The 14,995-nt window shown below is 38.1% G+C and overlaps 1 protein-coding gene across 4 annotated transcripts in view; it reads right to left on the bottom strand.

Moving 5' to 3' along the window:
* The window catches only part of SSBP2 (single stranded DNA binding protein 2), a 136,865-nt gene that overhangs the window by 13,484 nt on the left and 108,386 nt on the right, over positions 1-14,995 (bottom strand). For 2 of the 4 annotated variants that reach the window (XM_030258308.4, XM_030258310.4), the window contains 8 exons: positions 14,272-14,363; positions 10,166-10,214; positions 9,130-9,165; positions 7,120-7,174; positions 5,716-5,786; positions 4,905-4,983; positions 3,769-3,797; positions 964-1,062 (listed from right to left, as the gene is read on the bottom strand). In XM_030258308.4, coding sequence (XP_030114168.1) covers positions 964-1,062; positions 3,769-3,797; positions 4,905-4,983; positions 5,716-5,786; positions 7,120-7,174; positions 9,130-9,165; positions 10,166-10,214; positions 14,272-14,363 — 510 coding nt within the window. The remainder of the gene's footprint in view (positions 1-963; positions 1,063-3,768; positions 3,798-4,904; positions 4,984-5,715; positions 5,787-7,119; positions 7,175-9,129; positions 9,166-10,165; positions 10,215-14,271; positions 14,364-14,995) is intronic. The other 2 variants (XM_030258309.4, XM_030258311.4) reach the window with 1 other exon arrangement.

Genomic DNA, 14,995 nt, shown 5'->3' with positions numbered 1-14,995 from the left:
ATCTGAGTCCCTGGCCCTTCCAGGCAGCACAAAACCACCCAGAACCCAGGGCGTGGCTGAGCACACTGATTTTCTCCTGTTCCCACAGCCCTGTTTCAGTGACCGTGGCTGCCCTCAGCACAGCAGAGCCTCCCAGAGTGGGAGCCAAGGGCTGCCACAACAGGGACCACGTTTCATGGAGGCTCTGTGCTTAGCCATTTTGGCAAATATTAAACATTGCTCCTTTTAGGTTGTGTGTGAGAGTTTTCTTCAACATTCCACACAGCCTCAATGTGTGCCCATCAACAGCTAACTGGGAGTAACTCTTCCTTTTCACTAGCTAAAACTCCCAAAACCCCCAAAATCTGATTCCCATGAAATTTTCCACGGAACTCAACTATGCTGAGATCTAACAGAAGCTGTTTACTGAGCAGCAGGTCACCACTGGCACAGGTAATGAGGTTACACTTCTATTTAGGGACCTAGACGTGGATTTAGAAACCCAGCTTCAGGCACATGAGTATGACAACACTACAGTCTTGCTCTGTAAAATGTTTAGACCACATTTTGCTCCTTTGAGCATTCCATATTTTAAAAAAAATAAGCATAATTTTCCCCAGAATGAACACTAGTGGGAACCTCTGCCTTTTATGGGTGTAACAGCACACTGCATCTTTGCAATATGGAATCTACTGGTGCTCTCATCACATGCTTCAGTGTAAATCCTGCTCTTTCACTGACCTCCTGGCCCAGAGAGTTTCTGCAGTAATCCTATGCCTCCCACCTATTCCAGTTTCAGCTCTCTTTTGCACAGAATTTTTTATTCAACTCAATACTATACTTTCAGAAACTATTAGAAAACATCCACAACAGTGCTGCACAACAAGCACACTACAAAACTTGTAAATTTTCTTTTTCTAAACAGAAGGCCACATATACAGGTTCACCTCTGCAATCCAAGAACCCAGGAAATGAAATACTTACACTCTCACTCTGGAAAGGGTTTAGGAAGTTTCCACCCATCTCACTGTCATCCCTGGGAGTGCCAGGCTGGTTGCTCATGCTCATATTACTGGGAGAGTTCTGTTAAAAAGAGTACAAAGCACAGGTTCAGTGCTGGAGGTTTTGGTTCATTTCCAGCCTCACCAGGTGAGCCCAGGGCATGCTCCACACAGAACTTGGTACACTCAGGTGCACTGTGCAGTGCACTGGGCCTCTCAAGGATGAAAAATCAGCCCCAGCAGGGTTCTGCATGATTCAATGACTAATTTTAGTCTGTTAAGTAATGTTCTCTTCCCTGAAGCAAGGATTATTTACCTGTGCCTCATTTTCAGGCTATAGCCAGCATCTGCTCCTGCTGAAGTCAAGAAAAGCTATAAAAGGCTGCAGCAGGGATATGAGGAAGTCCTGTCAGCACATTAAATCATGTGGTTGAATGCAGCCACATCTGTGAGCCCTGACATGTGTGAGTTATGGTTATGTACTTAAAGATAGACAAAGATGTACTTAAAGGCAGGATGGATCAGGTCTGCACAGACCTTTGCATGGGCCCATGCCTGAGGGCTGCTCATCTTGGTCACAATTCACTGGAATAGTAACAGCCTAAAGCCTTCAAAAAATTAATTGTTACTCTTTTCCTTACAGAACTGCACAGCGACCTCTTCAACTTCAGAAGGAGAATGGGTGAAACAAGGTAATTGCCACAGGAATTATTGTGCATCAATAGCTCACACATGGTTATTGTACACACTGCCATTAGTCAGGTGCTCTCACAAAGCTGCTTTGCAGAACCCTGCCCAGCCTGGACCATGGGCAATCCTCTTTCCATCTGATACATCCCCTACTCAGAAAAAGATGGAAATGATGGAAAAAGAGTAGTCAGGGAAAAGGAGGAGTGAAACCATGAACCTCATAATGAAATCCTTGCATCTATGACAGCTCTTTCCTTGGCTTTTTTTTTTTTAATTTCAGAAAAATGGAATGCAGTAGAAATATAAATACCAAACTAATTACATACATGACATGCAAGCATCTGACATGCAGCTCAGAGTTGGGTCAAAAGCCCTGCCTTAGCCCTTTTGCTTTCTTCAGTCTAATTCACTACTTCCACAGCTGTGATCCTCAGGACCACTGGACAACCAAAGCCTAATGAGGTTATTGACACCAGTTAATTCAGTCTGCTCCCCAGTGAGGCCAGCACACCACACATTTGGGGACCCACAGCTCAGAGGAGGTTGCACCTCTTGCCTTGGCTCTGCCCTGCTGCTGTGCCTTCAGCAGCATTAATTCAGGGCAGCCCCAGCCTGTGTTACACAGAGGCCAGGCTACAAAAACACCTCACTGCCACTGGCCTCAACAGCCAGCACCATTCAGACCTTGGCACACTTATTTCATATGATGCTCCCACACTCTTCCTCATTCCTGGGGGATTTTCTCCCTGTTTTATCTTGCTCTGTGTAGAACTGAGCACACCAGCCCCAAAGGGCGAAACTCCTGAAAAAATGCCATTTTAGTGACTCCCCCAGGCTGCTTTTGTGGCCACTTGGAGTTCAGCACTATAGCTCCAACTGGGATTTTCCAAAGCAAGAGTGCCCCTGCTGCCTGCACAAATTCCATGGGCATTACAATAAATGCAGGTTAATAATGTTTATTTAACATAAACATTATGAATAATTTCAGTTCACTAAGTGCCCTTGTCTGGACTTCATAAAATACTACATGTTCTGCCATTCAGCCAATTTAGTCAAAATCTCCTCTACAAAGCTATGAATTCTGTGAGCTGTACTGATTCTGCCAGGACTGGATCCCTTTTCTATGGACAGCTGTCTTACAGGCAAAATTAACAGCATTTTTCTTTTCATTATTTAAAAAACATATAGATCAAATGTTATTTCCATGAGTTTTTCATGCAGATTAACACATTATGAGACTTCCAGGTAAATAGTTTAGGACCCAAGTTTTCAGAGCTGCTGATACCTGTACCAGCACATACTGAACACCTAGAAATTGGAATAAGGCTTTAAAAATTATCCCATGGGAATGCAAATGTTTTGGCTTTTTTTCCCTTAAAAAAAATGGTGCAGTTTGCAGTAAAATAGTGCAGAAAAAACATAGACTTTAATTAAAAATGTGCTGTATGCTGGGCACCTCACAGGAGGGGTTTATTGAATCCCTCACTGTGCAGCCCAGCACAGCACAACTGAGGCAATGTGGTCATCAAGAGTCTGCAAATGTTATAAAATTTAAGAACACAGGGTCCTCTTTATTTATGCCCCTTTACCAACACCACATCATCTTATTAATTCCTAAATTAATGATGATCACATCCATAGCAGTTTTATTTTTACTGAACTAATGCATTCAAGTATTATTTTTGCAGATTTAAAATCTCTGCAGATTAAGCTCACATCCTTTTCCAGCTATTTAATGCTTGTGGTATCAAAACAGTGCTTCTTTTGAAACTACTTCTTAATCTAGTTTTTGGGAATTATATCCTGAGGATTAAGATATTAACATTCTTAGAGAGGTGACAAACCCAATCCTGCAACACCCTAAGAAGATTGTCCCAAATTTACATTGACTAGAATTGATTATTAGAATTGTTTCCATTTATTTTAAGAGTATCAAAGACTACAACATGATCAAACAGATTATGAATTGGAGGTAATTATATAAAATATAGTTATGATATAATAAAGGCACATAACAAAAGGTTTCATAACAGAGACAAAGGAAATGAGTTTAGAGTGAAAAACCCTAAAAATTCCAGATATTTGATCAGATACTCACTTTGGAAATACTGTCCATGTCTCCTGAGCCTAAATTAAAACAGACAATTGCTCAGTTAGTTTTGAGCTAAAGCTAATCCAATAATTTTTTTTCACAGGAAATACACAGTGCAACATCAACGTTTTAAAAAACAACCAACTTTGTAAAATTTTACAGTTGGTAGAGGTCAATCCACTCAATCAGTCTGAGGCTCCACCAACTTTTGCTGCACTACATGTACTGAGTATCTCTTGGAAGAAAACAGATTATCCTGATGAGCAGAGGAATGGAAACCAAATAAAAGTAAATATAGTGAGTGCAAGACTATTGAAAACTGAGGGTGTTTTTCACATGCTGTAGCTCTCACCTCAGGAAAAGCAGAGAATGAAGGAAATGCAATTTTAGGATGGATGAACGAAGAAAAGCTTTTTTTTTAGCAGCAAAAACCACGTATTTTCAAATTCTGGAAGAGTACTGTGTACAAAACTAGGAGAGTATCACAACAGAACAGTCAAAATGGAGAAGACTGAAACAGCTGTTTCATAGGGCCAGGCAAACTAGGGCTGAGAAGGAATATGATTTCTCTCTCCAAAGAAGTCAGATACATAGATGTTATCAGGAGTTATTTTGTCATGGGCCAAAAGGATAAATTATGTGCTAGGTACATATAAAATCCTTGCATAACTGCTGCAATTTACATTTTCATTTCAGCTGAGAGGGAAGAATTCTCAGCCTGTAGAAAGCCACAGGAAAAGGTGTGGCTGCTGCTCACACAGACTTTCTTGGACATGAATGCAATATGCATCATTAGTAGATAAACCAACTATCCATTTTAGGATTGCAATAGGCAAAGAAAGGCTGTAAAAGTGTCCCTGTATAAAGTAATCTAACATCTCAGGGACTTGTTTCCTAAAACAAAAAAAGTAATTCTCTCTAGGAGATAGAGGCCTATGCTGAGTTGTTATTGTCCACAATAACACTGAGCTTCAATGACTTTCTTTTTCATTGCCTCTTCAAATCATTCCCTTCATCTTACTGATGTACACAGAACTTTTTCCATACACTTTAACAATCTGACTTCCACAGAACTGCATGAATTAGTCACAGAAAAGGCACTGCCACTGAGAAGTCACCATGCTGGCAGTATTTACTGTTACCTAATGATCCATTCATATGGTGTGAGTCCATTCCACCCAGTCCGCTCATGGGTCCATCTGAGCCTGGCCCCAGTGGAAACTACAAAAGGAGCAGGCATTAAAAATGGCACAATTATTTATCACACAACCTATAAAGACAAAATAACCAATAAAGAAGAAATATTCCTCAGGAGAAGGGGAAAAAAAGTAAGGACAAATTCTCAGCTCTGAATGAGAAGAGACTCTTAAATCCCATCCACATCTTTAAGAGAAGATGTCTCGTGAAGACTGAAAACCAGCAATTTTTTTGGTCACTTTCACGATTTTTGGAGTTTCTCATCTCTGTAGGCTGGAATTCAACACAGTAATAATTTATTATTTACTTCAGTCTCTTTGTATGACTTTTCAGACTGCTGCTGGCAACTCAGCCCTATCCCCACTGAAGTTATAGGGAACTTCTATAACTCCCTTAAATTCATCAGCTTTCAAACCCCACCTCACCTATCCTAAGTTGGAAAGCTCCTCATCACCTTCACAACTTGAGAAGTTTCTGTCCAATTACATAATTAACCTTAAATTTAGCTCTCCACACACTTAAAAGATACTACTGTTATAGCCAAACAATCTGCAATTTACTGCTTAATGACTTAGCATATCTACATATATTTATTTTTAAGTTCCACTAGAGTTATTTTTCCCCAGAGGCCCATACCTGAAGAGTGGCCCATTAAAATGGAAAGCTTAGCAATAATGATAGCTGCTGGAAAGTCAGTGTTTGGATAAACAAAAGGCTGCAGTACTCAAAAAAGGATGTAAGAAAACTCATATTTACATTAGGTCTGTTGGGCCCAGGTGGCACAGCATTCATTAAAGTGTACATGTTGTCTCCAGAGTTGGTTGAATCTGTAATAAGAGATTATTTTAAGTGCTAAAATACACTTTTCAATAAAATTACTCACCTCATACATTTCCTGTCATTTTGTTCATATTATTACTGTGCCTCAATCCCATACACAGTGGCAATATAATGGCAGATTTTATTCTCTTTCTATCCACTGCTGCCACACAACAGGGCTATGAAAAGAAATAATTGCCATAGCCCCCAAGTGAGTATTTCTGGGCTCTAGCTTTATGCATGACTGTTAAAAGGTTTATAAATCACCAAGAATCTGTAACTCTTTAATTCCTAAAACCCTGTTTCCTGGAGTTCTCAATTTCTTCACTCATCTTCAACATTATCCATAGAACGGGAGTTTGTTTCTTATCAGTACTTCCAGTAATTTGTTTTCTATCTGTAATAAATGATAAAACACTTCTCCTTAAACAGACTGTTACAGTTTTTTACTCTCATCCCAGCCAAGTCCATATGATTTTGAATATATCTTCAGTGCAAAGATCCTTCACTCCTGGGGGAGGCTTCAGCTGATCTATCTTCATGGCACAGCCTGGTGCAATGTTTGCAGAAAAACCCCAAAATGATGAAAATTGAAAGGACAATGACCTGATAAAAGTCTGTGTACATCCCTAAGTGGGGCAGTGTGATTAAAAAAACATATTGGCAACTCTGTAAAATCAGTATCTGCACAGAAAATAAGAGCTCAGCACTCTGCACACAGACCCTCCACAAGCCCATTCCACACCCAATGCTCTTCTGTGTACAACAGAAAGATAAATCAAGGATTTTGTCTACTAATTAATATTTCCAAGATGATTTTCTAAGCATTAATCCCTTATATAGCACTACGTATCACTAGAACATTCAAAGATGCTGTCTGTGGAAAAGGGGAAATAGAAAAGCCTTTAGCCTTAAGTAAAATCAGACTATTAAGTTATTTTTAATATTCAGTGAGGCAGGCAAAAAGTTCTTTGTCCACCAGAAACTTTTGCAATACACATCCCTGGCTGTCCCCAGCTTGTGGAAAAAAGCCTGTCTGCTATCCTGGCTCATGTCAGAACACACAGGCATTTTTTGAGGGGTTTTAATTGTTTTGGTTTTGATTTTTATTGTTATGTATTTAAATCCCTGGAATTGTATTCAATTAATACAATATACTGGTGCAGTTAGTTTTCAAGGCCAGATAGGAAACTTCCCTACCCTCCTGTACTGGAGAGGTTAGCAAGAAGGGGAAAAAAGGCCTGATACAGAAAATATAGACCAAATAATCTAGTTATCTGATTCTTTATTAAATTCCTGAAATCCCTTATAATTGTGTTATTTCCAAATATATTTCAGTACCTGCAGGACTAGGCATGATGGGTGTTCCTGGCGGCCCTCCACCTCCTGGAGGACCCTGGGGAGAGTAAAAATAATCAGGTAGTATGAGTTAAAAGGTTAGAAACAACATAAAACAGACACACAAAAACCCCCCACTACAAGGAATGAATATTTTTTAACGTTTTGGTTATTTCCAGGTCACAAATTTTATCAAGACTAAGAAGCACAAAATGCTCTGGCTGTTAAACAAGTTTAAGGTTCTTTAAGATTTCTCCAGAAATTTTATTCAAATCACCCTAATCATTTACTAAGAACAGAAACATAACATCATGCTTCTTATGTTTGTTGAACTCCTTATGTTAATATGAAAAACCACCAACTTCCACTTTGGTAAAAATGCCTTCATCAATTAAAGTCAAGAAATATTGACTTTCCATAATAAAATATACACAGAGTGCTGCTATTAATTATTATTTTCACTGCCATATGGCTATTAGTGTACTTTATCTCTTTTGTTATCATTTAAAACAGCAGATATTCTGTTTCAGACAGGGATATAATTTCAGTGGCAGTGATTTCAAGGGTCTGGATGTTCTGTCTGCTTACAGGATATCTGTCCATATAATTTTTGCCTATAAATTTACCTTCTACTGGTAAATTTATATCCACATTTTATTCATATCCATATGACTCCCTAGGCATCACAGGCTCTCCATATACTTTTTAGCTACACACCTCTGTACTGAACTCAGTTACTTGATTTTTCTTAAGGGCTCTTTCTGCATGTTTTTCAATGTTACATAAAGAGATGTAGGAACAACTACGTGATCATTTATGAGAGAAGTTACTTGTCTTCATTATGTTTTGCATCTAATTTAAAGTTTGCTTTTACTCTCATTGTTTGTGTTTTTTCTTCTCTTAGAGAGTTTCTTGGTATCAACTATTTTCACTCAGAATATAATTTTATTTATTTATAAAAAGTATATATTTATATGTTGATACATATTATATATACTTATATATGAGTAGATAAGGTTTTATATTAGTATATATTAATATATTATTTATTAAAAGTATATATTTATATATTGATATGTATTATATGTACTTATATATGAGTAGATAAGGTTTTATATCAGTATATATTAATATATTATATATAGATTAATCTTACTAAGTTCTCAAAGTGAATAATTCCAGATTACTAATCTTTTCTCTAAAAACATTTTTAAGAGCTCTCCAGCCCATCCCTCATCCCCAAACATTTGCTCTCTATATGAAGTCAAATATTCCCAAAATGTCTTTAAATTCTTCAACAACAGAACGTGGCAAAGCCACAAAACCTCCTCCAAACAGTTGTGCATTAAAGAACTGATTTGGAGACAGCAAATATTAGCTGTTTCCACTAAGTTGTGACAAAATGAGGCTTATAGTTACAGACATTTGTGAGAATCATAACTTTTTACCCAGCTAATTGTCTAAATAAATTACAAAATAAATTGCTTTTAATGATACAATTCTCCCTTGTCACCCAGTGACACCAGCCCTGTGCATGTGATAAAAACAGAATAAGCAATCTGCCTTAGAAGAGCTCCTCAGCCATACAAATAACCTGAGTGCAGCAGCAACAATAAAGAGTCTGAAACAATAAACAAAGTTAATCTCTAGTGACAGAGACACATCCAGCATTAACACTTTTTTCCTGCAGAAGCTCAGAAACTCTCACACAACATGGTTTATCTGGGAAAGCCAAGGGGCTCCTTGTCCTTCATTATTTGGAATGCACTGCACTGCACTGTGTCAGGTACAGAAATGTTTTCTGAGGTGAAGCAGCACTGAGGGCAATTTGGAGCAGGCTGACAGCGATTCTGGCGCTGAGCACCCACATCTGCAGCAGAGGGGAAGGGAACCTCGGTGCAGGACAGATGTTCAGCTCCCAGCCAGCACAGGGGGGCTTCCCTCAACATCTCAGCTGCTGCTTCCCTGCCCAAATGAGATGTGAGTTCGACAAACACACACAAAGGCACTCACCACATAGTTCCCAGGAGAGGCTGAGGAATAAGGTATCTGTAACATCAACAGAAAAAACAGTGATTTTTTTGGTCCCTCTGCGCTGGGATGGGCTCCAGCTCATTCAATTAGAGTAACTACAGACAGGGCTAAAGTCATGGGGGAAAATTCTTCTGCTGTCAAAATAAACACCTCTCTTCAGCAATTTCAAAGTAATGACTATAAAAAAATAAAGTATTAAAATGCTAAGGTATAAGATTACTAAGGCAATTTAGTTTATAAGGTTTATGGACTCAGGCAGCAAACACTTGCATTTCAGTCAGCAGGACATCGGAGTCAGCCAAGCATGAACTGAATTTGTGTGTTCTTAGAGATACCTAATTTTGAATACAATCTTCACCATAAAAGGAAGAGAAACTACCACATCTTTCACCTTAGAAGATACTGGAATTTACTTCTATTTTTATGTTTTTCTTAAGGACAGTGTCCTGGAGAAATCCTGTGAATAATCTGGTTTCCTTTTCTTGCTGCCTTTGCTGTTATTCTCTCCAAAGGGACACAGGCCAGTGCTGTTGTGGGAGCAGCAACTGTACTGTACTACACTGACAAACACAACTTTCTCTACAGACAACCTGTCAGCCAAATTACTGTTACAAATAAATCCACTATTGGACTCGCCAACTGATTTCAGAGGCTGAAAAAACTTTAACTATCAGCTAAAAAATATAAATTTTAATGGAGTACATGCAAAAGAAAATTGAAGCATTTCACTAATAGAATTAAAAACCCAAAAGTGAGAAAACCAGGAAGAGCTGTTTAGCAGAGCAAGCCAGACCCACCTTATCCATCTACACATGCCAAAAATTGACAGTTTTTAAAGTGATGATACATGATCCCTGAACGAAAATGAAGATTTTCTGCGTTCTGGACAAGTATCAGACATTGCTGTTCATGTAGGATCCCAGGACAACCATTATGTTACAGCATTGCTGGGTCTGGCATGAAGGTATTTCCCTAAATACAACAGATATCAAATATATTTGTAATATTTACTTACAGAATTGGCATTGGTTGGGTTTGGCCAAGGTCTACCACCCCCAGGACCCCTGAAACAGAAGAAGAATGATGAGACACAGAACCATCCCCATCCTCTGACCAGCTCTGAGGAAAAAAATCTGAATAACCTGTTTCTGGAGGAAGGAAATGGCTTTTTTTCAAACTAAAGTGTGTTTACAAAGCATAACTACACGAAGTTAAAATGCAAGAGCAGAATTTTTGTTGTTGCACTGCTATTCGATCATTTGGTGAGTTGATTAATTTATTTACTACTCAGAAAATAAATTTAAGTCATAAAATAAATAAATGCTCAGCCATAAAACCAGTAATCTTGCTCACATAATTAAGCACATGCCTGAAGTACTGATGGTGCATTCATTTACTGGGGATCTAGAATACTGCAGTACAGTCAGGTTTCATTAGCAAAACTTGTGCAGTTAGCTAATAAATGTTTTGGGAACACCTAATTTATGGAAGAACAAGCCATACAAAATACGTTGCTATGATCCCTGTATGGTGATGAGGATGAGGATGATGACTGTGATGTTAACAACAGCTGTGATAGTAAATTCCATCTATTACACCCAGAAAACCCTCAGAGGGTTTTTGTCACAACTTTAGCTGTTATTTTAAGTTTCTCACTCTCAGCTAAACCAAGAAAAGTATTTTGGGTGCGAGGCTTCATCTCTTAACAATCCAGAGGGGATTCAGACACAGCAGAGGTAAAATGTCCATGTTCACAGACACAGAGTTGAAATCAGTCTCAAACACATAATTATTTCTGGGAGTTCCAAGAGCTCCTGCTTGTTTACAAACAAGATTTAATAACTTTTTGAAGGCCCTGACAACAGAGAAGCAGAGCAGATGACAATACTTTCACATTTTCAATGGCCTTTTGGCCTCATTAGCTGTAGAAAAGCAACATTAACAACTGCAGCTCACCAGGCATGGGAGAGAGACTGAAACAGAGAGAAAAAATCACCCTTTATTAATGAGTTCTGAAAGTTTTCTAAATCTTGCAGAAATAAAAACTATTAAGAGCATACATTGCCTGAGGGATTTAATATTGTATCTTATTTTTTTATTACATTGTTGATGAAACAATAAAGGAACAATCTCCAAAAAAAATTAACAGAAAATGTATTTATTTCCACTGCCTTTATTGTTGGAATGCTGGAAATCAAGAATGTTGGTATGGTCTTTTCTGCTTCATTCAATGAAAGACCGAGCAGGGAAATGCTCCTCAGGTCAAATATTCAGCAATTTCTCCTCTGCTGATAATCACATAGTGAAATTTAACTGGGTTTTTTTGGGGTTTTGGGTTTTTTTTGTTTTTTTTCCCTTGCTGTTCTTTTTTTTTATTTTTCATTGGTTTATTGAATAATTTCTTTCAGAAAAATCAGGAATATTTGTAACAACACTTAAAAGTCTGTTTTCACCCCAAACCCTCGCACTCCTTTCTGTGACATGTACTGACTCAGAAACACAACTGGGTTAAGCCACAGCAGTGTGGAAACTCAGAAATTACACACTGAGACATGGGAACTCACCTTTCATCTAAAAAGTTGTTGGAATTTTCAGATTTATTGGACAGCTTTCAGTATAGACTTAAAAATCACTGAAGCAGATTCTGCTGGAAAGCCACATGGATTTTGTGGAGCCAAATGCTTATAAAACACACATAAAAACCACCAGACTGCAATTTTTATTTTTTTTTTTTTAAATTCCATGCAAGCAGGTCTTTTGTCTTTTACTAAATGTTTATTTTGGAAGCACCAAAAAGGTCATAAAACATAATCATATAAGTACCAATTCCAAAACACTTCCCAAAGGCTCTGTTGCTATGACCAATTTTGGTTTTTTTTTCCTGCAATTTTTAAAAGAGTTTGTCCTGTAAGTGTCAATCCTGGCTTGAAAAAACGTAAGTCTGAAATTCCAGTTTCCCAAGAGGCAAATATATTCCATCAGGAAATGAAACATCTAGACTCGAGTTTGTGAATTGAAGTTAAAAGACAAAATCACACCTTTTTCTTTTTCTTTTTTTTTTTTAATCTGAGGCATGACTGAGATATTCTTAGTGCTGGAGACAGCACTGCAGGTCACACAGTGAAAAATCACCAGTGAAATGTAACACTGCTCCCTGAAATCTGCCTTTTTCTTCCAAAAACTGGCAGAGACATTAAATCTTCCTAAAAATTACTATGCCAAGTTCCAACTGAAAAAACTTACAGCCTAAAATGAAGTTATTCTGTGGAAGAACCTGGGCTGGGCATCAGCTGTGTCCAGCAGAAATCTGATGGTGTTACTGATGACAAAGCAAGGAATCACCCAGCTGTGCTGCATTTGTGGATTGTACGACTGAAATGATGCCTTATGAGCCCTCAGGCTGCCATTTCTGACCACCAGGAACACTTTCTCACCCAGAAAAACTGTAACATTTTATTTGGCAGATAGTCTGTTCTTAACCAAAGCAGCTTCCCTTTGCATTCCAAGGAGGAAAAGCTGGATTTTAAACGGCAGCTGTTTCTGTGGAGCACTCATTTTTGCACTCGAGGCTGCCAAAAACCCAAGAAAATGAAGAACAGAGCGGTGGGAAATTGTCATGTAAAGAAAACACTCAGGTGTGAAGGGACATCCCTGCGCACAGCTGAAATGTGATTTCCCAGCTGGGTAAGGGGAGTACATTTGGGTTCATCCTCTGCCACTCCCCCAGGCCAGCCCTGAGCTGAGGCATCACTACAACTTCAGGAACAGCAGTAAATTTACAGTAGGGAAACACTCTCATGTCCTGAAAATGCAATCCAAAGAATCCTGACTCACAGCAACCCTTTGATAAAATGTGTTTATAAAAAGCAGCAATAGAAGTACTTCAATCCTTCTTCTCCCTTTCTGGTAGGCCGGGAAATCTTTTTGTCATACAGAACACTGTGTAAACTCTCATTTATATTTATAAATAGTTTCAAAATATCTTATCTATCCCTCAATTAACTTCTGGAAAGGTAATTTCCTCTTTTCATACAGTCTTATGCTGAGGAAAACCTCTACGGGGTCTATACTTGACTCACACTGAATTTCAAATGTCTAAATATTTTTTCCACATCAGTTTAATTGAAAAACATAAATACCTACCCTCAGGAAGGTTCCTAGAATTGTCTTAAATCCCCATATGTGATGTGTATGATACAGCAACACACAACTTCTGATTTTAATTTATTGGTTTAAAGATTTCAATGCGTGTCTGGAAATCCAAACCAATTAGAGACATGGTGGATATTTTAAAATTACATTATATACTTCTCTACCTCTCTGACTTCTTCAGAGGTAACTTTTTACTTGAAATGAAAATTATGATTTCTTAATTATATTTTCTATAAAAACTAGAGTAAAAATTGGTATCTGTGATAATGAGAAAAGCATATAGAAACCTTTACTGCTTTCTCAGTGTTACATTGGAAGTATTTCTACACATTTAAAAGGGAGGCTGTCTTCAGGGATATAAGGTGCAACACCCTGCCATGGCTAAATTCATGTTTAGAATAAATATGAACTCAGATTATATCCATTTTTACCAGATGATTTTTCAGACCCAGAGATGCACAGAAAAACTGACAGAAATACACTCATATCTGTAAAGATCCTCTATCTGTTTAGACTGGAAATAAATGCATTTAAGGAAATAAGAACTGCAGCTGAGGAAGACTTTCAAATCAATCATGTTTTTCTCTCTCTTATAAGTAGTTCTAGACAAAGGGTACTTTGCTACAATTAAGTAGTGATTTATTTTGCAGAGAAAAAACATTCCTCACAAGATATTTAGTAAGTAGAAATATATATAATATAATTTTTAAAAATGCATACAAGTATATATCAGTGATTATATTGACAAAATATTCTCAGTATTTGAAGTTTTATCTGTGAAAAAAAAACTGAGAATTTGTACAGACTTGTTAGGACAGCCAAGGCTCCTGTAAGGCTGTGGGTTCACTTCTTAAAATTGGATTTACTGGTCATCAAAGCACGTTCTCCTTGCCTTGTCTATCCCAACTGCGCCTTCTGCAATGCAATAATGGCATTCTCTAGGTACAGGAGGATTTGTGTTGTGCTTACATGTTCATCCCAGGCATCCCCGGCCCACCTAAAGCGTTCAGAGGGGGTCTCATGGCACCTCCATAGTTCTGCAACGACAACCAAGGGTCAGACTACCACAAAACAAAAAAACAAAACCAAAGAGGAGGGGGAAAGAGAGGACAGCAGGTTAATGACATCCCTGTGCAACTGCTGCCAGGACAGGCCATGCCAGTCATGCTTTCAGGATTTCCTGACTGGTGACTAAAAATCGGGATCATTAACCCCAAAGAGAAACAATACAAGCAACAGAAATTGGCTAAGAATGGTTAACTTGGTTTCAGGGGAATTATACTTTTTACAAATATTGGGCTCAGCTTAATGGCCAGAAAAGGTCAGGTTTTATAATGAATTCAACTTCTAAACCAAGGCAATTCAAAATCAGAGCCCTCTACTAAGATTCTGAGATATCAGATGGCATTATATCTACCTGGGTTTCATTATGTTTCTATAAAATTAAACCACATGATATAACTTTTCTAATGTACCATTACATTTCTCTTTCCGTGATTCAATTTTAATAAATCACAGAATCCCAGGACTGGACCTTGAAGCCCATCCAGTGTCAACCCTGGCCTGGGCAGGGACACTTTCCACTACCCCAGGTCTGTGATAATCAAAATGAGGAGTATTCAATATGGTAAATAATGTCCTAGCAATGCTAACAAATTAAATTCCCCACACCCATAAAATCTGAGTTTATATC

The sequence above is a fragment of the Taeniopygia guttata genome, chromosome Z (genome assembly GCF_048771995.1).
Source record: "Taeniopygia guttata chromosome Z, bTaeGut7.mat, whole genome shotgun sequence".
Lineage (NCBI taxonomy): Eukaryota > Metazoa > Chordata > Aves > Passeriformes > Estrildidae > Taeniopygia > Taeniopygia guttata.
This window is presented reverse-complemented; position numbering and strand designations above follow the sequence as displayed.